We start from the raw sequence: 26,779 nt of genomic DNA, 5'->3' as shown, positions 1-26,779 counted from the left end.
ATTTTTATAAAACTGGGCTCCAGGAATAAATAACAGAAACAGTTCAATCAGTTAAAGTTATTAGTGTTGCCACTTTTAGTTAGTTAGTCTCCGAAACCGGTGTTTGCATCAGAGAAGATTATTAGCACAAAAAGAGAAAAGAATAGAGCAATAGATCAGATTTGTCTCATATGGATAATCAACCATGTTCTTGCAGTATTTCTGCACCAACCTACTGCATAATAAATTTGAAACCTGCTATGATGAACACAGTCATGAAGCATTTATATGATGAAGGGATAGAGATTTCTGCCTAATATAATATGGAGCTCGAGCAAGTTCAGTGTGAATCGAATGCTTCCTCTATGTGTTCTTCCCCTGCAGTGCCCTGTGGTCCACCCTGCTGGGCCGTCATTATAAAGAGTGGATGTCCCGCACAGGAAAGGGAAAAGCTCACTAATCCCACACCACATAATTCTGCTTGCAAGAGGATTAGGGTCAGATGTTGGACACAGCCCACGACCAGATTAAAATCATACACCCTTGCCCACCCCTCATCTTCATCATCATCATAATCACTGCCCTGTACTCTGGAATGAACCAAAACAAGGAACTCTCTGAGGTTGGGAAAACACACTATATATTGTCAGGTCAATCGAGTGATTGTGTTGTTTTTGAGCCAGAGCCTTGTCTATTTCTGCTTGGGTGGAAGTGAACAATTTCTCCATCCGTGTGAAGAAGACAGGGACATCGCAGGTTGAGATGCCTCTTGAGACATCTTTGGCAAGATAAGAGTTTTAAACAATCTTCACATTCATAAAGTCAAACAACAGGGGAAAAAAAAAAAACGGCAACATGAACTATGGAAAATACTTAAAAGTATTGATTAAATCTCAGACAGTTAATGTTAATTCTTCATTTACTTATACATTATTAAGATCAAAAGTAGTTTTTACCTGTTCATATTATTATTAATGGCCCTGAGCTCATGTGAATTACCAATGAACTTTTGTATTTTTATTAACTAACGTTAACAAAGATGAAAAAATACTGTAACAAATGGGTTGCATATCGTTAGCTAATGCAGTAACTAATGTTAAAATGATATTCTACCTAAAAAATTAAATTCTGTCATCATTTAGTTGTCATCATTGTTTTAAACCTGTATTTATGTTTGAAATAACATATTTTGAAGATGGGTAACTATATATGGTTGTGTGTGTGTGTGTGTGTGTGTGTGTGTGTGTGTGTATAATTTCTATAGATCTAAAAAAATTATGGATAAATAAAAAATAAGACACTAAAATCAACGATTTTAAATGCCATTGAAAGCATAATTGCTATTTTTTAAAAATTGACATCAAATTTCAGATTTTAACTTATACTTATACAATGAGCAAAAAAAAAAAAAAAAAAAAAATCTATAATATTGCCACATAACTGATATGATACTGATACGATGCATCCCTTAATGTATTAACTACTATGTAACATATAAGCAATTACTTGATAATTACTTGATAATCACCTATCTAAGACCCAAAGCAAAGCTAATTTTCCTTGCAGTGCCACAGAATTATGAATTTGGTGCAAACATTTAATTTGTGATACAGATACTTATAGGAAACACTGGCTCTGTATTTTTGCAGAATCATTGTGCTTATATTTCCACCCTGCTTAAGTACTTTTCTGGCTCAGAAACAACATACCTTGTCCATCACTTAGAAACGATAGGCCAAGGACTGCCTGAATGCAGAATATAAGCATTAGCTAGAATTGAACTAGAATTAGATTTTTTTGGGGACACACAAATCAGTCTACGGCACATAGTTTCCTTAGTGAATCAGTAAACGTGAAACCTCATATGCTGATTACAACTTCCATCAGCTCTGCCTCAGAGAGCCAGTGATTGGCTGCTGCTCAAACTACACTCCCACCCTCTCTGAGAAAAAACTGGGCTGCTGGGATTTTTATTGTTGGTATTTGGCGGCTCGAGTGCGAATGGACGTTTGGTATCCCTCATCAGCAGACTAGTTGACTTACATTAATCAACCCAGGCCAGCCATCAGTGAGCTCTGGAGTAGCTCATCATTAAAGTCTAAAAAGGTCTAGGAAGAGACCCCCAGTCTCCCATTAAATATAAATCAGAATGAATCTAGCAGTGAGTGCTTTGCCGAAGCTTTCATCTGCTCTGGACGACCCAGCAATAAAAAACCAGTGATAAATTGCACGAGTGAAAACAAGGTGCTGAGATTCACTGCAGCGAGGGACTTCAGAGCAGTTAGCCATTACAGTTTCTTAATAGAACAATTCACTATGAAGTCCAACACCACCAATCAATTGGTGTAGATTAGAATGGGTCTTTGTTTATATCATGTGGCTGAATAATAAAGGAAATATAATCACATATATATCACAGCATATCAAATGTTGCTCTTTATAATTCTGTACTGCTGGATTCACAGCCTGTCATCACATTTCTGCCTATAATTATTTCCCAGAACTGTCTGACACATGTCTCAATGAAAGAGGATTTGCTGTTTTGTGGTTTTTAGTCCATATCTGTCCGCTCTGAGGTTATTGATATGCTAGTGTACACCTAAAAGTTGGCAAAATGTATATTTAGCACATATGCTAATTTGAAATGTATACAGTGTTTTCCGGTAATGTCTGAAAATAAAATGTGTTCAAAAGATTGGTGTTGGTACACACACACACACACACACACACACACACACACACACACACACACACACACACACACACACACACACACACATATATATATATATATATATATATATATATATATATATATATATATTAATTTTAAAGAACCATTTTCTATTTTAATATATTTTGGCTATATTATATAATTGTGAAAATAATAAAATAAAAATAAAAATAAATGTGTATATATATATATATATATATAATTTTTTTTTAGTTTTTTTTAGTTTTTTTTTTTTTTACAATTATTAATGTCCAAAACAGTTGTGCTGCTTAATAATTTTGTGGAAACCGTGGTACATTTTATTTCTCCAGCTTCTTTGATGAACAACAGTTTGAAGAACAGTTTTTATTTAAAACAGAAACCCTTTCTAACATTCTCCATGTCTCTATTGTCACTTTTGATCAATTTAATGCATCGGTTCTGAATAAAAGTGTTCGTTTAAAAATATCTTGTTTAGAAATGGCATATACACATTTTTATACAATAAATACTCCTGACTAACCATATCGCCTCTTCCCATAATACAGTTTGTCAAATAGTTTTGCTAAGCTGTCACCTAAACTGTTTTCTAAAATTGATTTGCTAATTCCAGAAAAAAAAAAAAAATCTGTTTCAGTATGTCAGTACAGACATTTGACTAACCATTTCATATGGTGTAACTATAATGTCTTTCTTTTGAAAAAAAAATTTATACTGCTATTCATATCACCAAGCCTATTATGCTTTAAATGCAGAATTTATAGAAAACACAAATGGTACCTGGCAACCCACAGAGAGGCCAGGTGGATGCATGTGGGGGTGAATTCTCTTTTCTAACAACTGAATAAAGGCAGGGCTGCTGAATAAACAAACCACAGAGGTGATGTCTCAGCCGCCTTTGCTCTCTTGAAGCAGGCAGCAGATAAGCACGTCATCCTGGATGTCCAATTATCGTATACTTCCGCGTGCATTCAGATGCATTTCTCGCTAAGAACTTGTTTTTCCAGTGAAACCAAATTTACATCCAGCTTTCTTTGGTTAAAATCTGTTTCCATGAATGCTACTTATTGTCAAAACAACATCTCCATACACGCCCACGTGACTTTTATTCACAATACAGTCATTATGTTGACCATGTCCCGTGCACTCTGTCAAAAACTCGGTTTTAGCATGCATTGTTGCAACATTCACCAGTAATTCAATCATCAGTCTTTGTAATTATAGACAACACTTAGTGGGATTTAACCTGCTCAAGTCTGGTAAATTCTACTAATGAGAGATCTGACATTTAGCAAACTCTCGAGTCTTGTATCACTTCTGCCTTTGGTGTCTCAGTTGGAGCCCGTGGCAGAAAGGTCAGGCTCATCTCTTTGAGCGATCGCCTGGCTGAGTCACTGTGGCTCTGATTGGAAAGGTGTTGATGATGTATGAAATAGATCCGGACTTACCTGGTCCACGTCTGGACTGACTTGGGGTCTCACAAACATCACACAGGCTCATCAGTCAGACTTGAACAGTCTTTGTTTAGCTGCCTTCCAGTGGCCTTATACAATAATACATCTGACACAAAGGCAAAAAAAAGAATTTCAGTGCAATAAATGATAAAAAATAAAGTAGTTTAGATAATCATACTGACATTGTAAACCAAAGAGAGATTAATAATCAGAAATATTAATATTATCCTAATTATATATATATATATGTGGTAGAGAAGAGTGTTGTCAAGTAAAAATGGAAGGTAAAAATTGATGGCTTGCTAAATGCATAAATTTAATTTAATATGTACACTTTGAACTATACAAATATTCAAAGGTTTTAGAAAAAAGATTATACCTACTTTTATTCAGAAAGGGCATATTCAATTGCAAAAATAACTGTAAAGACATTTATAATGTTACAAAAGACTGTTCTATAAAATTTCTATTCAACAAATAATCTTGAAAAACTAAATGTACCACAGTTTTCACAAAAATATTAAGCGGCAGAACTGTTTTCAACATTCATAATCATACTAAATGTTTCTTGAGGAGCAAATCTGCATATTAGAATAGTTTCTGAAGGATCATGTGCCTCTGAAGACTTGTGTTGTGTGCTGGAAGTTCAGCTTTGCCATCACAGGAATGAATTATATTTTAAAATATATTAAAATAATAAGCAGTTGTTTTAAATTATAATAATATTATAAATAATATAATTATTTATTTAATTAATTAAACAATTAATTATTTAATTAATAAAATTGCCGTTTTTTTACTCAATTAAATGCAGATTTGGTAAATATAAAATAATTAAAAAATAATCAAAAACAAAGGAATAATCTTTATAAAACAAACACACATAGTTTTCTATATATTCAAATGCATGAAAAAAATAACCCTTGTGGAAAAATCTATCCTTGACATCATGCCACAGGTGTGTCCACCCCATAAAAATGAATTTCGTGAAAAAAAAAAAAAAATCGCACTGACTAAAGTAAATATTCTTTAACTAATATTGTATAAATATTATTCAAATGATACTTAAAACACATTTGCATCTAAAATTCCTTAGAGCACAATAATTTGTTAGTTGCCTGAATCTCTTTGCACTAGTAACTTGCTCAGGCAACTTAGAAAATGTAAAAAAAAACCTCTACCTGTTGGTGAAATCTTTATCACAGAAGATGTTCCTTTTGGTTTGTACTGAGGGGTTCTGGTCCAACAGAATGATGCAGAAAGAGGGGGAGAGAGGGAGAAAGTGAAGGAGAGAGGAGGGGGGCTGGCCATGGAGTTCCTTGATGCAGTCTGTGCAAGGACTGAATGCTAATCAGACCGAGGCCTTTCCCCATGCTTACAGCAGTGCACATGCATCTTATCAGCCCCTGCAATGATACACACAGACATACAGCCGAATACACACACATTACAGATCAAAGTCCTAGGACCCTTATTAATAACTCAAAAAATTTGCTTTATTTATGATGTGAAAACACACTAAATAACCCAGCCTACATGCATTTATGAACATTTTATAGACAAACAAATGCATATGCATTGATTCCCCCTGGGGACTGGATTGATCGTCTGTCATCACCGCTGCAGCAGCTCTGGAGGCAGATCTGTTAAATGATCATTTAAAGGGTAAATCACACTTGCCTGAGTAAAATCTTTTCTGAATGGTGGACGCATAGGCTGCTGCCAGCAGCTAAATAATTCAACAATACTGATGTAACAGTCCACAAGCTTTGCCTGGCATTTGTCATTCAAAATGAGAGCATGCAACAAGAGATGGAGATCATGATGCTTTGTCTGCACACTTTTCTGTTAAAGAATCATGATAAATAAATAAATAAAAATATCTGAATATTTATGTGTCTTTAGAAAACCTATATAACTGTGTTTATATTACTTGCTTTGTTATGATCACTATAAATGTACATTGTTTTTGATAGATTTTTTAGTTTTTTAGAAACCCCTCCAAATATTATTATTATCACTACTACCACTAGTCTAATAGTATATTCTACATAAATAAATCATCTTATATTTTTCTAACGATCAAAACATATTGATGTGGGAGTTGTTTGGGCAGGAAAGACTAAATAGTGTCCTCTGTTGGTCAGATGAAATACTACAGGGACGCATATTTATTTATTTAGTTATTTATTTTGGACACATTTTGGGACAGATCTCCCAAACATTATTAAAATAATGAATCCAAGTGAGAAATCTGAAACAGTGTTCAAAGCAATGTAAATTAGAACAACGGAGAACAACTATGAATAATTTATAAGTTTTCTCATCCTGTTTAACATTATGGCTTAGGTTTTATGTCGCTCTTATTTATTTAACCCAATACAAACCATAGAGAGAAAGAGAGATATACAGACAGATAGATACAGAAGAAAATCTATAGAATAAATAAATACCTTGTATAGATTTCGAAATTACCCCAGTTGTAATATTTTGACTGTCCACACGAGGTCAGTCTTATTCATTGTACAACTTTACATTGGGCATTGATTGGATATGTTTCAATATGAAACATGAGACAAAAATATTTTTGACTGCTTGGCTTCTTAGACAGCCATCGCTTTTAAATATCCAATAATAAAACAGATAAAAGCATTTAAATCGCACTGGACCTACACTAAAACCTAAAACAATAGTCATATACTTTCAATAACAGCCCAATATCAGCATCCATGCACGTTTACACTCCTTCAAGAGCGAGAAATGGCTTTTGAACAAAGGTTCTATTCAAGCTCGTTGAATGAATAAACAGTCAAGCATGCAGACTCAGTCAGGATTTGTAAGAGACACCTCACTGACTGCTTGGTCCCGCCCAACGAGACACGCGGACTAGAAGAATAGAAGTTGCTATAGTGTAATAAGTGATTTGTGTCTCTCTATTCTGAGACCGTTTTACCTTCGTCTAAAACCCGCAGCGCAGAATTAAAGTTCCAAAATTGTAACACGCGGTCTGTTTTGATACATTTTAGAACGTTTTTGCTCCAGTCAAACGCCATAGCCCAGCACTGTAACAAAGTAGTTTGTCTCGCGACGGTCATTGTGCAACCAGTGGAATAGAAGGAGAACTCGGAGTGTTTGCGGTTACCAGCCTAAACAGTCCCGAGGAGACGATTTTGGATGGTGTTTTGTGAGCGTTCAAAGGGAATGAGAGTAAACGAGGGAAGCACGCTTTGAGCACTGAAGCGTTCGAGGTAAGAGAGCCTTGAATTTCTACCAGAATAGCTGAGAAGTCATTGTAACGTGATGGGACCGGTTCGCCTGGTGTCGAAGTTTTTTTTTTGCTTTGGGTGCAGATAATGTTTATTATGTTTTATTTGAGTCATTATAACTTCTGCAGCTAGATGTTATGTTAACCCCCTGCTGGTAGATCCACTCTGTGTGGATTGGAAGGGACATGGGAACTGGTTTCTGGTTGATCCCAGCCAGGTCATTTTTACGTAAAAGCTTTTTTTTATGATTGGGTGAAAAAAGGTCTAGATGCTTAACACGTGTTATTGTATTTGCAGTATGTTTCTAAATGAACGAAGATACTTTTCCTCGACGGTATACTGATTTTGTTCACATAAATATTACTGTTATTATTGTATATCAAATTCAGAAAATTCCTATGTATATATTTCGAGAAGTTAGTATATTGTTTAGGCTGCTTACGGAACTAAATAGTTAAAATCTGACATTTCGTCACAATAGTCTCACTACATATATATATTTTTTTTTTAAATATGAATCATAACATTGTACTGCATGTAAATACAGTTATTGTCTAGTCCACCAACTTCCATGTCCCAGAAAGTAGCTTGACGACCAGTTGGTGGTTTCAGACGAATTAGAAAACGAACTATCATGTTCCAAAACATATTGATCAGTGAATTGTATATTTTAATTAAAATATTTTTTTATGTACATATTTTTATATTTACTATTTATTTATTTATTTAATGTATAGTTTTTCAAATATTGATGTAAAAATTTGATGTATTTTTGTTTTGTTCTTTAGTCAGTTAACTTATTTTGTCTCTGTTCTGATCTTGAAAGGAATATGTTTTTATAATTAAACTAAATAAACTAGTTCAACAAAACTGTTTGAAATCGACACTACTGGGTGGCAGGTGTCTTTAGGACAAACATGTATTTGAACTCACCTCAGCAGTGTGTTTATATCAATAGTCTGGTTTGAACGTCTGCTGTTTGTCTAATCACTCTGTAGCCTGATTTAGAAGGTGTTCACATTCAACCTGAGCCTTTCCTCTTCAAAGTTGTCAAATTCAAAGAAGTTATCTCGTCAGATTACGGGACTTGACTATCTATCTGTCATTTGTTGTTAGTGTATCAGAGTTGAAGGAAACCATAGCCTGTGGAAACGACAGAATCCAGGACCGAGACAGAGTAGGCTGTTAGTAAACATAAGATTTTGCCCTGCATTTTGTTATTAGAAATATGCTTTTTTGTGTGTGTTTCCCAGACTCCACAGTCCTAGATTGTTGTTCTTGCGTCTAGAAGCAGTGGTTTTCAATTTGTTTTACTTCAGGACTTGTATTAGACATCAATTACTACCATACATTATTGCATAAAAAGTTAACAAAAAAATCTTAGCATTTGAGATTTTTTATTTTTTATGTTATCATGAAATACAAGCTTATTTATTCTATTATAGTAACTATGCATGATAGTTGTTTTATTATTTGCATTTAGCATTGTCCGTCACTTACCAGTTGAGAACTGATCTAAAGTATTCTGTATGCTGCACTTTTACTCCTTTTGGATTTGCTTGTGGAAATCTTGCTTTCACTGGCCAGATCTAAAATCTAATAACCTTGCTGATTTTCTAATTTCCTCCGTACTCTCAAGGTATTTGCCACCTTAATGAACCACACGTGAAAACTGGAATACAGAAAATAATAATAATAGTAATGGCAGTTTTTATTGTTGATCCAAATTTCAGGCGTGCGTCTTTCTCGAAATGCAGTTTCCAAACAGTGAAAGTGTCCGCTGGCGATTCTGGAGAAGAAATCCAAGAGGGTTCATCTGTATCCCATTACAGAGAATGCAGTTTTAGCTTCTTTTCTGGAAGAGGTTTTCTGTCGAGATCAGTGATGAGTTGACTGATTAGAATTCTTGGGGGATCGATCATTTAGGAAAGATTGCACCGTAGTATCACTCATAATGTAATCTTTGTTGGTGGTCATCATTGACCAAAATAGGCATGATTAGCTTAGTTTTGCATAATGGTTCCAACTTGGCTCATTTCTTTATTTTTGGTCTGTGCATGGTATGTGGTATGTGCTTTATTCTGAAGTACATTTTTACTTTCAGATTCTGCATATAGAACTGAATATTTTAAAAGCCTCTAGCAGCTCTCACTGTACTTTGCCTTCCAGTCAATAGTTTGAAGGAATATTACACATTCAATATAAGTTAAGCTGTAACTCCAGTATCTAGACACAGAAAATATTTTCAATACTTCCCCTAGGGTGTTTTTTTTGTTTTGTTATTGTGGTTTTTAAAAGTCACGTACAATTGCAGTCACATACAGGTTCAGGCAGTAAAACATGAATACACACTATATTTACAGTATAGCCACAAAACTTAGACATAATACAACGGGAAACAAATATAAAAGAAGCACACCAAAGTATTTAAATGTATATCCAGTCTTTCAGCTATATTGTCATGACAGTATAGTGATAGTCTAATCTGTATTGAACCTGGAACACTTCTAGGCAAATGGAATGATCTGTACTCTGTGACACAGTATGGTTTCTCCAAATTGTATTTAGAGAAACAGGTCAAGAGAGTCCTATTCGCCACATTTTAGTAATCAAAAGAGCTCCATGGTTACACGCAGATCCCAGGAAGCCCAATCCTCCCAACGGAGGCTGTAGGTTTCAATGTTTTCCAGACGTGCGAAGGATTGTGCTGATGTGGAATCAATAGAAATCTAATATAAACCCAGTCTTTCTGAATGTAGCCGGTCTGCTAATCTTTCAGTTGATTCTTAGTTTTTGAGCACTTGCAGACTATAGAAGTGTTTTTCCAGTTCGGTTGAGTGTGTCCGTCAGCGACTGATATCACGTAAGTCTCCTGGGCCTCCTGCTTTTTAATAAAAAAAAATGCCGTGTTCTCTGATTCAGCACATACTTGAGAAAAGTCCAGCATTTTTAGACTCAACTAGTAGCTTTTTAACAACAAGACTGTTCCCATGAACATCCGTTGATTGACCAGAAATGCCAGATATTTTGTTTGCTAAAGGAAGAGCTGCTTGTTACGGCCGAATCGCATGTACAGCATGCTGTTTCAGTTTTGAACAATGAAGAACGTCATCGGTTAGAAGAAGAGATTTATTGGTTTTAGCAGTCAGCAGAAGTAGCTAATGTTCTTGTAGTTTGTTTATGGAAAGAAACGGTCACATTTTATTAAGTGTTTCATCCGGATTCTCTTGCAGTGCTGTGGAAAACCATACAAATGTTTCAGAGTCACATTTTGCCGTGCAACTCTTTTTATGTGTATTGAACAAAACATCAAGATTCGGTTTTTGATTTAGCTTTAGAAAGACACTTTTGTTGTGACTTTTCCGGTAGAGTCCTAGCCACAGTTCACCGTGCCTGAAAGAATCGAAACAAGAGACTTGTTGTTGTTCTACAGTAAAGGCGTTATGTAATTTCTCGGCAAAGAAGAACTAGTCGGTCTCTCAGCTGTAACCAAAGATTGAAAGTGCCTCATTAGTGTAAATCTGAGGATGCCTGACATGTGCAGGAAGCACAGTGTTTCTTTAAGAGTGCATGTGTGTGTGTGTGTGTACGTGCTTTCAAGACTATTAGCGAGGCTCTTCTCTTTGTCGTCGTACACCTGCCAAGTGACCTGATCCTCCCCTTTCTATGTGACATCATAGCGTTTATCTTCTACCTACCCTGAGGTCCTCCATGCATGATGAGTTTTGTGGAATTGGGTTACTTGCTAGCACCAGACACACACATTGTTAGTCAAGTCAACTTGAACTCAAAATGTAGCTTGTTTGCTAAGTTTTCAACACATGTTCCTAGCCTTACTTTGCATGATTCCTCAGTGCACATTATTCCAAAGCAAACACCTGTGTATCACAACTTAAATCTAATAACTTGCTCAGACTTTTAAACAATCTTTCTTTGGCTCATTGTCACCTTGGATGGATTATAATGATTAGTTAACATTATATCCCATGCAAAAGGATGCCAGCTAAAGAAAACATGTTTCAAAGTTTAGGCATTGTAATTTATTCGTAGAGCATTTTTCACAATATACATTGTTCCAAAGCAGCTTTACATAAATATGTATTTTCTTAATGTCCTCATGCCTTATAAGTGGCATTTAGAAGATTAGAGTGGGGCAATGATATATTTTACATGATGCAATGATATAAGCAATCAATCGGCTGAGATTTGATATACTGTTTAATACCCCCCATGTGATTATATTGTATTTATATGGATCAAGTTGGACATGCTTATATCAAACTTTTTTTTATAAAGAGCTGGGTGATAATATAGTTACATATATGATATTAACAATAAAGCAGTTGAGAATCTAAATTGTAGGCTACTGCTATAGGCAATGCAGTTCTGAATAAACCTTGCCAACATTTAACTTGTAATTTAATGTCAGGTAAGGGAAGTTTACGGCAAATTATAAATAAAATAAAAATATCAAGATGCTCTAGGTTTCAGCTGCGCTTCATTCCCTCTGTTGGTTGCTGACAGCCAGCTATATGCATTGAAACAACAGGCCTAGGTGTCTGCAGTGAAACTGGGTCATCAGCTGTGCGGCTGGATATGACCGTCTGCAAACTTTTGTGTAGGCTTGGCCTAGTGTTCTTCATGCAAACATGCACCTCTTTGTAAGAGCCCACATCTGCAGTTTTAACGATGATGTGCATCTGGACGGTTTCCTGTGAGGACTCGAGCACTTTGCAGGCTGTTGCTGCTGTTCCCGTTACTTTCTGGCTCATTAATACAGTCGGTTATGGTGACTGGAGAGATTATTGCAAATTTGAAAGGCAGCGCCTACTGGGAATGTTGATGTTTATCGCGGTGGTGCTACGCAAATCCACGCCTTAGGTTTTTCTTTTTTATTATCAAGTATCTTTCGGTGTTCATTGTAGATGTTGAACTTGTTAAATAGAACAGAAGGCTTTTTAGCCGTTTTTTCATGTGGCATCTGACATCAAGGTTCAGATTCTGGATAAGGAATGAGATTGTAAACAAAAGTCGGTAGCACTTTATTTTACAGTCCTGTTCCCCATGTACATACTATGTACTTATTATAGTAATTACAATAACTATGTAATAACTAGGTACTAACCCTGAACCTACCCCTAAACCTAACCCTAACCCATGTAGTTACCTTGTATTACCAGAACTTTCTTAGATAAATACACTGTAAATACACTATAAGTACATGGAAGTACACGTACTGTAAAATAAAGTGCAACCCAAAAGTCTTTATAGGTTGTCTATTTATCGCTGGATTTCTTTGTTCATTGTCATCAGTCAAAATGTCCATGTTTGAGTTTGAAGTATTTTAATGAAGAAATGGTTTACATTTTTTTCATTTTTTCTTCCTTTGTCTTAATCGCCCCAAGAATTTCAACATTGTCCTCAGCTGACTGGAATGTACTCCGCATCAAACATTTGGAGAATTCTTACAGTAATACAGCTATATTTAGACTTTGGGTGTGGGTTTGGATCTGGGAAGATTTTTATCTTCTTTATCTTGCTGAATAGGTGTTGCAAATTGCCATTTAATAAGGCTTGTTTTATGGTCCCCTTGACTCACAATGCAGCAGGTCACTTCCTCCTGGGAAGCCAAAATATTCATTCAAATGACCATGCTGTAAATTTATAAAACAATAGTTTTTAGATGTTCACATATATGAATTTAGAATACTGGGCTGTATTTATAAAAGGGCTTATACTCTATTGTGAAAACACTTAAACTTCATGAAATCCTTATTCTGCTTTGCAACAATTTGGAGGTAGGGAATTACAGCACTTCTACACTCCAAAATTGTGCAAATGCCACAATTTTTAGTTTTGACATTACCTCGAAAACTTGCTTTTACTCATCTGGAGTCCATTTCAAACATTCAAAGAAACTATTTTACAGTGCTTTTGCATTTAATGCAGGTGTATGAAAACGTGATTCACTAAAATGTCTTTATTTGTAGAATAGTATACTTGTACGTACATATTTAATGCAGCTAATGCTTGAAAATGTGCCTCTACAAATATTAATGTATTGTGCTTTGCTTAGCTTGATATCGCAGTGTCTATATTACCCTGATATTACCCATCATGCCTTGGAATTCAGATGCTTTAACTTGAGCCACTTCCAGAATTAGTTAGAAAAATGTAAAACATAATTGGTGATGCAAAAGTGTTTTTAGATCACAAAGTGGATGTTAAGGAGTAAGGGAAACCAATGATTAAATAATTGAATCAGTGCTTCAGTCAGGTCAGATTGATAAAGCAGACATCTGCACTTTGTCTTCCTCTGGATATGGCATGGAAGCGGAAGGCACGGATTAGTTTTGCATTTTAACAGCCCGTCTGGGATCTACTGTGGGTCACTTCCCCCTTGTGGAATCATCCTGCGGCCTTGAACCGAGTCTGTCTAAAGTTAATCAATTGACAGATCAATGTCTGCTGCTAATAAAAAAAGAAATCTTTCAACCTACCATTAAGTTGGAAATTCCCACCCGTGGTCAGGATAGTTACAGATGTTTTTAAAACCATTAAATTCTCAGTATGTGATTTTTACTTGTAACATTGAAGGTATTAGTTCTCAAAAAAAAAAAAAAAAAAAAAAAAAATTATATATATATTCTTTCTTAGAACAAAAATTGACAATTTCCAAAGACGCATACAGTAGATGTTTAAGCTTTAAAAAGTATCCAAAAGCCCATTAAAAGAATAATGAAAGTGTTCAAAAGTGTGCTATATTTGACATCATTATTCACCGAAAATCTTAACATCTGCCCAAGCTAACAAGTTTATTAGAGAATTCTATGATTTGTTTGAATCTGATCTGTTCAACCAATTCGGTTCACGAATCAGATCGATTTTCTGACAGTCTGTTTGTGCCATTTAACATTTCAGTGGAAGGGAAGATTATCACAGAATAATGACTTAAATTTCAGTCTGTTTCACACATAAACATCTGTTTGACTTAAGAAGACTTGAAATGAAGTGCATAACTGAAGCTTAAAAGCATATATTCATTAATTTTTCATAATCAAAAATAGTCCTTTAAGTTCTCTTCCTGCTATTTCAGCAGATGGCACATTTACCTTCCCTCAGGATCTTGACAGTGTACACTTCTATCTAGAGAGCATTCTCGTCTTAATGTAGACACCAGTGGGAAACTAGCAGGAAGCAGTGGAATGCTCTCTTTAAAAGCCACGAACACCAGACAAGAATGCTGTGGTAGTTTGATCTAATTGTTTGCAGATCTGTCCTAAAAAGTTGCCAGATTGCATACAAACATTCTGCATGAACCTTCACTGGGCACGTGCCATCAAGAGTTGTGGAACTTTTTAAACTCATGCAACTTTTGTCAGTCTGCAATTGTTAATTAAGTTATGGTTCAAGTGTGAATCCTTTTTTTGCATGTTGAGGCTTGTGTATTATTGAATTTCATTGACCCTGCGAATTTTGGGTGGTGCTAGTGTGGTGTTATTGTGCGTTCAGACGGGGCCCGTTTACTAACAATGGCATACTAAGCCCTATGTCTAAACGCTCACCTTGTGGACTTGGTAAAAAGCATTGTTGGCTTTAATTGGCTGATCGTTGCTGCACAAAGGCCCTTTCTCAATCACACAAGGGCCCCACCTTTCAGTTTCAACTTACTGTGATACAGTTGACTTTACTTGGTTGTTTACTTCCTCACATGCTAACAAAAGTTATAGACATATGACATTATATGACATTTTCTGTCTCGTGAGAGACGTGAACACTCAGTAAACAAAGGTTTCGTATTTATCACAGAGGCTCCTAAGTGAAATCTCATGCTGGAATGGAGGACCGTTGCTAGCAGCGATGGTTGAATCTGTTCTGTTAGAAAGAGTTTGTCAGGCCCACTGTATATCAAGTTAATGAGAGCTGCCCTTGGAGAGGTGGAAGTATGCCCTTAGTCTGAGCTTTGGCTTTCACTGTTCAAAGATGGATGATGGTTAAACAGTCACCACGTCTAACCTCTACAGGGAATGGAAAAGTTCAACTTTAGCTTCAAGCTGCAGGAGGGACCATCATTTGAGTTAGACTAACAGCTTTCTTAGGAAGTTTGGCTGCTGCTTCTTCGAGCAACTGATTGATTGCTCTGTGTTTTTTATTTGGATACCAAGAGTTTGCAGGATATACTTCTTGCTTGCTCACTAGTGTTTGGAAGATTTTAGAAGTTTTAATATTTGTACTGCAAAAATCTGCAAAAAGAGTTCTGGCAATTCAACGTAGCAAATACTAAGTAAAAATGTCTCAATTTGAGGGCATGCACAATAAATAATTATAAAAAAAGAAGCAAGATGTTGTTTAAAATAGTTTTTGATTAAGTATTTCAAGTTGCACCACAGGATGTAAACATTCCAAAATATTTGATGTCAACTACCTATTTTTCTGCATTCTCGAAGCAACGTTTTTGTAGTAATTGTTATCAGCTGACCATTTCGACTGACCGATTTCCAACTCGTCTCTTTGGTGGGCTTTGTGTTTAGTGGGAGGCCAGTCGCTCTTGCACTGACCCGTGCAGGGGGGCCGTAAAACAATCTACTAGTTAAACTTCAGATTCCATGAAAATCCTCCTCCCACTGATTCTGTCCACATACGCTTGCACACATGCCAAAGCCGTTGATCTTTTGTTTTAACTAAACCTGAGAGGCCATGCATAACCTCTGACAGAATCTTAAATATGGTGTCATTTTCAAAAGCTTTTATTTTGTATTCATTCTGCTCTTATCTATCGCTGTCAGCAGTTGTGTTCGTTAGAAATCTTAACTGGAGACCATAATATTTTCACTTGTGTTTTGCTAATTCTTGGGAACGTCTCGTTCTCTGGTTACACAGAAGTGTGGTGATAGCTTGCGGCCCGTCTCGCTCTCACTGATATGCCTGAGCTGCTTTTGTTTGTTCGTTGGCATGGAGACGTCTGCTGTTCGACTGTCTGCTGCAGGATGTGCGATTTCATAATGTGAATTCTAAAATTGTTAAATATATTACATAATATTCATCTAAAGGTTCATTACATAAAGTGGGATTTTTTTTTTAATCTACAAAAATAATCAGTGCCAGCAACACCCTTTTTAATTTAAAGACATTTTAGTATAAATTTGTAGTTTGCATCTACCCTTTCTATTAATTTTTACACAATGTGTAGAGCTCTGAACATGTCGTCTTTGTTAAAATGTTTTAATTTGTTGATAGAACTACTAGCAATTACTGAAAAATATCCTAAAAAATATAAATATATTTTTTTCTAGTTTCTTGCTACAAATAGCAATTCAAATCCATCTGCTTAAAGCCTTATTTTTGTGCTTGTTTGATAATGCTGACAACCATGACCTTGGTAAAAAGCTACATCAAAGCTCTGTTGGTACATTGTGTGCTCTGTGTTGCGGTGTGCATTCTGCAAAGACTAAATATCCTCTTAAATAGGGGTTAGAGTTACTTTAGCTTCATCACCACAAGTATTTGTAATGGTAGAAACAAGGCTTCACTATGGCAACGCATAGGGGTCATGAGCCTCTTTATTAAAAAACATTACGGTGCTTTTTTCACGATGCCTCTGGAGCGAAAATCTTATTGGAAAAGGTAAAGGTTACATAAACCATGTTTTCTGTGGGTTGTGTCTTTCTCTTTCAATGGAGAAAAGCTTGACTGTTTGTACTACAAAGCCTATCCAAATTTCCCAAGGGGATGTTCCACAGGGAGAGCAACACATGCTACATCCTGTTCATGTCACGGGGCAAGAGGGCCCTCTCAACCCTTTCAACACAAGTGCGGTACAACTCTGGCATCTTCCACAGGCCTTGAGAGTGCCGCCCCTGCCATTTCGGCGGCTCCTGCAAATGAACGCAAGGCCCTGTTGTGCGGATTGTTCATGCATTCCTCCAGCATGACTCTGGCATGCAAGTTCTCGGTGTCTGTTGTAGCCATTCAAATTCAAACCCTTGGCTATGTTTGGGATGAAGTGCTAGGCTTATTTACGGATATTATATATTGAATACATGCCACTATTTGCCATTTAAAGTTGTATGCATTATGCAGTACACATTCCATTCAATAGTGAAATCTTTATTAGTATTCCTTGACACCTCAGATATTAAAAATGTGTTTTTTCTTTTATAACGTTTGTGTAGCTTTTGGTGGTCAGATCACAAAATGAGTAAAACAGATTTTTACCTTCAGCACACCTGAAATGAAAGTTGAATTTGTGCGCAGTGCATCATGGGATACGGAATTCTTCTGTGTGCACTGTTATGCTACACATTTTGGCAAATGCAGGTCATTGAAGTTGTTCTTGCATAAAAATTCGATAATTTTTTTTAATGCTGTATTTATTGAGGGCCACCTTCCAGTGAAGTTTAGCTCTGGCCCTAATTAAACACATCTGAAACTGCTATTCAAGGTGTTCAGGATTACTGTAAACTTCCAGCATTTGAGCTAAACTCTACAGGAAGGATGTCCTTCAGAGGCAGGATTGTACACCCCTGTCATAAAGTACTGTAGGAACGGTATGGTAGTTTGGGGGGGGTGGACGGAAATGGAAATTTCTTGTGTTTCACACTTTAGGCGTTGATGTTTACTAGACGTCATGAATAAGAAGCTGGCTAAATCACCTGATCCTGTAATCCTATTGAAACTTCTCACTTCCAGACGTCTATGCTTATCATAGAACAGATAGACCAGGAAGAGCCTTTTGTTGTGGCTGTCTATATGCTATTTCCTTGTTGTCTTTTGTGACTGAATCATTCAGGAAGTGAATGCAAAGCTTATAAGCTGTATTGGTTTCCTGTGCCACTCTGGATAATATTTAGTTAAGAATTATAGAGAAGTGTCGAAAAAACACTGCTTGGCATTCCATAACAAATGTGTAAACCTGTTATTTTCAGTGACATTGATTGAATTCTGCAGCTGAATACAGTGTTTTAGTTGGACTTTTGAGAGCATATAGCTATGAGATAGGGCTGCACAATTAATCGAATTTGTAATCGCAATTACAATTACAGATGACACAATTATGTAATCGTTTAAAGGCACAATTACACAAAAAAAAAAAGTTCACTTACATCATTCTGTGTGCATAAGATATGTTGTTGTTCTCTCTACTGATTATCTTAAGGGTTTTTTTCCCAATTGTTTGAATTTCTTTGTTTTAATATAACATAATACCATGCATATATTTACTTTGGTTTGGTTTCTCAGAAAAAATAAAAAAATAAAATAAGTATAATTATATATATATATATATATATATATATATATATATATATATATATATATATATATATATATATATATATATATATATATATATATATATATATATATATATGATATTTGAGGCTTAAAAAAAAAGAAGTTTTTCAGGAAGAGTGTTTTCCGCTGGTTTATTTTGATATAACAATATGGCATGCAGTGGCTTCAAACAATGGCATAAAGCTATTAAAAAAATTATTCAATCTAAATTGTGCTAATCGTAATATATAATCGCAATTACAATTTCAAGGGAATAATCGACAATTATGATTTTTGTCATAATCGTGCAGCCCTACTATGAGATGGAGGCGACACAGGATTCTGAGAGGCCGGGATGTGTTGACTCAGACTAAACAAACAGGTGTCTGGCCCTGGCTGGCGGGTGAGCCCAACTTGGCTCCTACTGGGGTTTGACAGAGGAAATTTAATTTCTCATGCCCTTTAGAGCATACAAGGTCAAACCAGAGGCGAACAAGTTCTGATGTGCAAGTGTATATTTGTTGATATGACACATTGAGTGTGAAAGAGATTCCGAGAGCCAAACTAAGTACTACATTAAGTTATACACTAGGTTTATGCAGAAATCAGAATAAGCTTTGTTCGCCAAGTGCAAACAAGGAATTATTATTATTGAGAGAGAGAGAGAGAGAGAGAGAGAGAGAGAGAGAGACAGAGAGAGAGAGAGAGAGAGAGAGAATATTTAAATAAGACTAAGGACGAAACGAAAAATAAATGATAATAATTATAATATTAGGTTATCTGGAACAGAAGTATGTACAGAATTGTGCATTGTTTACTGTATGTATTTACATAATACTCTAGAACATTGCCCCTCTCTTGGTTTGAACTTGATGACCTTTGTTTGGGAATGCTCTCGTTTCCTCCATGTCCTTCTTAAATGACAAATCCACATTTTCACTGTTGCTCATACAACAGATGCAGACCATGGTTCCAGCCTAGAACAACTATGGTATTGACTGTATTTGAGCTAGTTTTTACTGAACAGTTTCTCCGTGCTTTTCCTCTTCTCCTTTGGCAGCATTCTAATCCAAAACTACAATATATAATTGTGATGTTTACAAAAATATAGCTTGTGTAACTGGAGATGTTTGGTTTTTTGCATTGTGATATATGAACAGGAAGCCGCCCATGTCTACCTCCATTCTGGTACCGCAGAGATGTTTAGGAGCCGTTGTGTGTAGGAGAGGTCTTGATCAATGGGACTGGGTCTCGGCTTGGGTCTTGACAAGAAGGCAGTCTTGGACTCACACTGGACCTTGCATGATTTACCTTCAAGTTATTGGGTTTCATATGCACATTTGATCTAGAAGTTAGTAAGATCAAAGGTGTTTATGAAACCCAATAACTTGAAGGGTAAACAGTGTCCACCTTCAGATGTACACACAGTTCCTCAATCATAATTCCTCCTAACAATCAAACCGGTTCTGCTTTGGGCCATGGCCTAATTGTTGATTCAAGCTTTGGACCAGAGTGGGAATCAAGACCAGACCCTGCAAGACCCAGGCTGAGAGTACCAAAAAAATGATACTCAAGCCCCTTTCACACTGAGATTCCAGATAATACACGGGTAATGTGATCCAGCAATTGTTCCCGGGTCGTCCGACCACCAGATCACAACTTTGTCTTGGATCCACTGAGCAGGTGTCATCTTCATGTTTTGGTATCTTTTTGCCAATTTCTCCCTACTTTGTATATCTTTATGATAGTTGTGGTGTAAGGTAAATGAACATCTGAGATCATCTTTTTACCTATTTATTTTGTAAGTGTAGTGTTTAGTCTTGTGTACATGTATTGTGGTCGATATAGTTAAGGGCTTAGCTGGAGAGGATGAAATCAGTGGTTATATTTAGAACCAGCTGATTATCCCTATACCCCATCCTGTTGGGCTTCAACAGTAGCCCTTTTATTCAGCTTAAAGAACAAGAGAAATTGCCTGAAGTAAGAGGCTGTGACCTCTCTCATAATGTCCAGCCCTGTCACCACCCTGCTGCCCACCCCTGACTTACTGTCAATATGTTGTCCTCGTTTTAGATTCCTACTTCCTGTCTGTTACCGCCGGTCTTGGATGTGTAGGATAGTGGGGCTTTTGTCAGGGTTTATGGGTTCTCAAAAAGCCCAAATGTGGTGCTTGAGTTTCAGCGGTGCAAGAACGCAGGCCAAGGCACACAAACTACAGCCCTCTCTCTAGCCTCTAGACATGAATCTGTTGAGGGTAACCACTGGCTTGCTGACTCTGCAGTGTGCTGGCTCAATAGGTCTATCCAGGAGGCTTCATATCAAAGCTAAGTTCAGGTTTTATGCATTCCCAACCACTTCACGTCAATCTTTGTAACAGCATGCCCCCTCCATGAGCGCCATGTTCTCTGATCCGTCTGGTTGACGCTTAGCCAGCTTCTCAACAGCCACAGTGCTGTCTGGAATAGGATGGGTCATCAGCTCTCACTCTCCATCATAAAATCTAGCTGATTAGTTGAAATTTGGAAGTGGATCAGCTTGCTAAATCGTTGGTGTTGGAATTGGGGCAGGGGTACCTGGTGCTTCAGGATGAATGGAAAAAGCAGCAGGTGGGAGGGGATGTCTGGTCTCTTCCTGCAGACTAGGGAGGCGAAAGGTATTCTGGGAATTCCGCTGGAACAGGAGGCATAGAGGCATTCAAGTGAAGTATCCTGGCATCATATTAGCAGAAAAGAAGAGATTAGTCAGTTGTCCAGTTTTATAACACCCAAAACCACCTCACGGTCTACTCTCTGCATACTGCATACTGGCTTGTTTAAAGCACTTTTTGTAAAGCGCATAAGATCCTTCATTAATACTGGGAAAGGTGTTACAATGTTGCTAAGCTAATGGCTCTTATCCAAGCACAAAAACAGAGAATTCAGCTGAAGGTAGCATGTTACAAAGCTAATACCTAGGTAATATTAACTATAGTAAAACAAATATTGAGGAATACTTGATTTTAGTTTGATAAAACTGTTTTTGGTACTTCTCCCTGCTGGATAAGATGAATATGTTGGTTGTAGTTTTGATAAGATTATTGCAGTTGATTCTGAGATTTGCCTTTATCAAATGAAGATGTATGAAGATCCTGTTATGTTTTAATCTATAAAGCTTCCTCAAAAACTGTATTCTTATTCTGTTAGTGGGTGTGAGTCAGGTTTCTGCTTTTTAAGGAGAACTGAAATTCTGTGCATGTTCTAAAACCTAGTGAGCTTACAGAGACAGTTTTTTAAGGTACATAGCCACATTCACGACATGAAAGCTGTTTTGCAAGGTAGGCAACTTGAATTGTTCTAGGATATGTCATTTTATTTATGTTTTAGACAGCATCGCATGTATCCTTAACAAAAAATGTAGTCTCATAATGCATTGTGATGAGTTTAGTAATTTTTAAAAAAATAATATAGTGGATAAAGCAGAAAAATGAAATAGCCTATTCATATGACAGGAGGGACAATACGGCATTATTTCATTAACAACATATTAACATCAAATTCTATTGAAATCTATTGCAGTTCAACTAATAGAACTGTAGTCACGAGCCAAAAACAGGAATCTGTTTTTCGCATTTTGCCTGTTTGTTTACACAACAACAGCCTTTTGTGGACTGAAAACGTATATTTTTGAAAACGGGATTCAAAGTGCAAGTTTTTGAAAACATTACTGTAAACATTTCCGTGTAAACCCCCAAAACGAAAATCTTAAAAAACGGTGACATCATGCACGCGCATAGTATGTGTTAGGTATGTAGATATAAGCAGTACATGTTGATTTTAAAGGCAAGCGTGAACAAACATACACACCAATAGCGGAGAAACACGGTACTGCTGTTGCTGCTCAGGAGTTTGCTAACGCTTCTTCAGCAGTGTGGATTTACTTCATCAATATTGCAACCAACATCAGAGACGCATCATGAACAACATATAATCATCACTTCCCTACAGCTACTGTTTATTAAAAAGGTGACAGCGCCAATTACTGGCTGAGATTTTGACTTCATCGTTGTTGTGTAAATGTAGCCTTAGGTAGTGTGTGCTTGTAAATGCCTTTGTGTATGGGTTGTTTCTGTGTGTCCAGGTTAGGAGTGGGGCCTGAGATAACCACAAGGACGTCCTAAAGGCTAATACCTCACCCGGGGCAGATAACGGAACAATAGCTGGTGGCGGTTTATCATCTTTAGTGAACAGAAGGCAGAGACAATGTTAACACTCCAATGTCACTTGTTTCCCAGCCATCTGTATTAGGGGCTGCTCCTAGCCAGCACGTTAAAAGTTCATTTGTGTCATACTGTTTTTTTTAATCAGCTGTGATTTGGTTGTTATCTGAATCTCTGTGTGATAGCGGTTGGGGTTGCTGTGTAATACTGTGGGATGTAGTTTTGCTTCTCATGGGTGAAGTGTTACATCCCATTGCAGCTTGCAGGTGTGCAATGTGCTTCGCGGCCAGCCGCAAGATTCCACCGAGTGGCATGTTCTCAGGGATCAGAGCCTACTAGAGCAAGTTTTCGTGGAGGAAAAATGGATGGAGTGAGAAAGAAACTCCTCTCTCTGATTTTCATTATAGAAAGTGAAGTGAAGTGACATGCAGCCAAGTATGGGGACCCATACTCAGAATATGTGCTCTGAATTTAATCCATCCAAAGTGCACACACACACAGCAGTGAACACACACACACCCGGAGCAGTGGGCAGCCATTTATGCTGCGGCACCCGGGGAGCAGTTGGTGGGTTCGGTGCCTTGCTCAGGGGCACCTCAGTCATGGTATTGCTGGCCCGAGACTCGAACCCACAACCCTAGGGTTAGGAGTAAAACTTCCTCATGATGAAATGATGACATTCAGTGCTGATCAAAATTTTCAGCCCAACGGATACCTCTTATAATTGATCTTTCTTGCAATTGCAATAAATTCTCATCTGTTATTCAGCTAAATAACAAAACTTTTGTGACATTTAAATCCTCTCAATTCCACAACATTGTGCAGCATACCGCAGAAATCTGTTTTAGTTTGCTAGGCATTAAAGACACGTGTACGTGATCCGTAAACACCTGAGGCTATCTCTATTGTTGGGGCCTGAAAACAGAGATGGAAATAATGGATTTCCTGTTATTTATGAGCTGGGGTTAAATTTTGACTGGTTTTTAATGGAAGGACCCGGAGGTGGTGACCATTGTGAATGGAGGCAAGCTAATGCACTCCTAATAGTTATTAGGGTCATAGTTTTGTTTGTTAAAAGCCCTAGCTCATCTGCATCGTGTAGCCTGATTCTCAGAGGCTAGTGAACTGTGCATGAACAGTGAAATAAAAAAAAATAAGAGTGAGTGCTAATTGAACATCCTGGATTTTCAGAAATGTCATGTTTTTAATCTCTCACTTTCTTTCTTTTCCACAGTGGCCAGTGCCATGAAACTGAATCCACAGCAAGCCCCGTTATATGTAAGTATTGTGTATTATTTATTTATTTCTTTTAGACCATCTTTGAGAGGTTGTGTCTCTAAATTATTTCACAAAAGATGTACATGAAGCAGACAGACAACCTTAGTGGATCCTTAGTTGATGAAAACTTCTAATGAGATCTTGTTGCTCCAAGACTGCTGGGTGCTGGGTAAATATGTTTTTCTTTTGTTTGTTGTTGACATTTTTAATTAGATTTGCTTAAGACATAAGAAGCCCACATGTCAGCAGCATGTTCAAATCAAAAGTGAGCACCGAAACAGTTCAAAACAAGCCACACTACTTGAACAAATCAGGCAATTTAATTTAAAACAAAAATAGTAGTAGTATTAGTTTATAACATTTACAGCCAAGTGATGATTTTTATTTACAAGACAATATTTACTCTCATTTGGTGACTGGTGAGTGTAAATTACTTGCAGACCCCCATGAAAATGGCCATCTTAATTTTTATTCTACTGGAAAAAAAAATAGTAATACATGATATTAATTATGACCTATGCAAGCAGTTGCGGTGTAACGGTGCAGTTTCTCTTATACGTCCTTTTGTCATGAGCTATGAATCATGTACAATTCGCTGTGTTTGAAGCATGTGATGTGTTCGTGTGTATTAGCATGTGTGTGGTTAAAGCTGCGAGTGTGGTTTTTCCATCTTTAGCTGTTGCAGGTGGCATGTTTGACGAGGCATAGTACCGTTATTCTCTGGAGATCTTGATGAACTCACAGAGGTCACAAATGTTCTCTTCACTAATGTGGTTTCATTTCATATTTTTAATACAGCCTATATTTTAAGCTTGGAAAAAAATGGAAAGGAAAAGGGGATATTGCAAAGTGGATATCGTACTCCTAACAAGACTCGACACATTTGAATTCCACCCCTCATGAACTCTAGAAATTCTGATTGCATCATCTGTTGTAGTTCTTTCTGTGCAAACTAGCAACAATGGTTTGCTTTAGTTGTAGCACTGCTTCTTAGCTAGCCTAGTTTCTTTTTGGAATATTTCTAATGCCGTGTCCACATGTACATGGGTATTTTTATAAACCGTAAAAAAAAAAAAAAAACTCCTTCCACATGAAAATGCAAACGCATGCTATGAAGCACTGTCAAGAACATGCCAAGCCAACAGGTGGTGATATAATCTCAACCGTAAAGCCACGTTGGCCAATTAGATGCTTGAAAAAGTTTCCAGTAGGCAGAGATAACAATGCATGCTTTGACGTCTCAAGCTAAAAATCTTGAAAAAAAAAAAAAAAAAAAAAATCAATTTCAGTGACCTGGTACTGCATTTGCTTGTGGACGAAAGGCCAAAGTGTGTGGACAAAGCTGCGGTTTTGAAAATAACTGCATTCACAGGGCTTAAGATTTTTGCTACATGACTTATCTACTAAACAAACACATCTAGATTCATTTTTAAAGTCAATATGTGTTGCAAAGTTTCTAGCTACATGGTAGCTACATAATCAAAAGCAGGATTCAAATTTTGTAGTTCATTTTTATTGGCAAGTTTCTAAGTATTAGCTACATAACCAAAAAAAGTCGTAAAAGAAAACTAGATTCATCTTCTAGTGCAGATTTATTGGTAAATTAAAAAAATACTGTACTCTACACGACAACTACAGAAACAAACGAAAGTTGTATTAATCTAAAGTTCAGATTTATTGGAAAGTTTAAGTACATAACAGCTACAAAACAAACAAAAGCTAGCTTCTTTTTATAGCATTTTTTTTCACTCTTTTAAACTATGTTTTTAATAATGGTGGCTTGAAGAAGGTCAGGACCTTTTTTAGCTACTTTCATGGTTGTTCTAGAAGGTAATGTGAAGGAAATGCTCTCTGTTCAACACATGACGCAGGCTAATTTGCTCTCCTTAATTAGAAACCGAGAAATTGTGGTTTTAGGTTTCCAAAGAAGCAAAGACGTGTCATGAAACTTAGAAATTTGTTTGAACTTGTTCTGCTTAATTTGAGCTAAACACAAGTAGCTAAAAGACTCGTGTTGGTCTCTTACTCTCCCAGTTCGCTCAGACGAGGCAGCGCACCGATTGTTGTTTTAAGCACAGGGCGAAAAGGCCAGGCACTCCTCCTTTGGCACATTGACTTGTGAGATCCTGAAATAGACCAATGAACAACCAAAGTATCAACAGTACTTCGAGAACCCCCTGTGAGCCCGCTTCAGTTGCCAAAAATGCTTCCTGAAAAGATGGATCCTATATTCAGCTGTGCCAAAAGATTCTGAGGAAGATAAATTGGATTCTGGGTATTTTAGATCTTCTGCTTCGAAAATCTACCAAGGTCTTCCTACCAAAACATTTCCAGGCCTGCATGCGATCGTCAATGATTTTAAGGGTTGAATAAATCAACCATGAATCCTGAAAACCAAAATCCTGTGTTTGCTTATAAGACAAAGTGACCCGATAAACACAAAGACTGTTATTTTCGAATCTGAATCTCCGCGTATTATGGACACAGTTGACACAGTCACCAGGGTGGTCTTTGTTTCATTTGTTTATGCTCTCGCCTTTGGCACTTTTCCTGGTCCAGCACCTGCTATCCATATTGGGCCGCCGTAGTCTAAAAGTGGTCCGTGGCTGACTTGTGCATGTTA

At 36.9% G+C, this 26,779-nt stretch overlaps 2 protein-coding genes across 2 annotated transcripts in view; one reads left to right on the top strand and one right to left on the bottom strand.

The window, feature by feature from the left end:
• Nucleotides 1-5,710, bottom strand: part of LOC113066823 (synaptic vesicle glycoprotein 2B-like) — a 29,501-nt gene extending 23,791 nt beyond the window's left edge. Inside the window, exons 1-2 of the mRNA XM_026238870.1 lie at nucleotides 5,328-5,710; nucleotides 4,141-4,252 (exon numbers count right to left, since the gene is read on the bottom strand). The gene's annotated coding sequence lies outside the window, so the exon portion shown is untranslated. The remainder of the gene's footprint in view (nucleotides 1-4,140; nucleotides 4,253-5,327) is intronic.
• Nucleotides 5,711-7,184: 1,474 nt separating this feature from the next.
• LOC113066822 (A-kinase anchor protein 13-like) overlaps nucleotides 7,185-26,779 on the top strand; it is an 84,998-nt gene continuing 65,403 nt past the window's right edge. The window contains 2 exon segments of the mRNA XM_026238868.1: nucleotides 7,185-7,394; nucleotides 24,113-24,156. Of these exon segments, the coding sequence (XP_026094653.1) occupies nucleotides 24,124-24,156 (33 nt within the window). The 5' untranslated portion in view covers nucleotides 7,185-7,394; nucleotides 24,113-24,123.

This window comes from Carassius auratus, chromosome 50, assembly GCF_003368295.1.
Source record: "Carassius auratus strain Wakin chromosome 50, ASM336829v1, whole genome shotgun sequence".
NCBI classification, from domain to species: Eukaryota; Metazoa; Chordata; class Actinopteri; order Cypriniformes; family Cyprinidae; genus Carassius; species Carassius auratus.
Note: the sequence above shows the minus strand (reverse complement) of the source record. Positions and strands in the feature narration are given on the sequence as shown.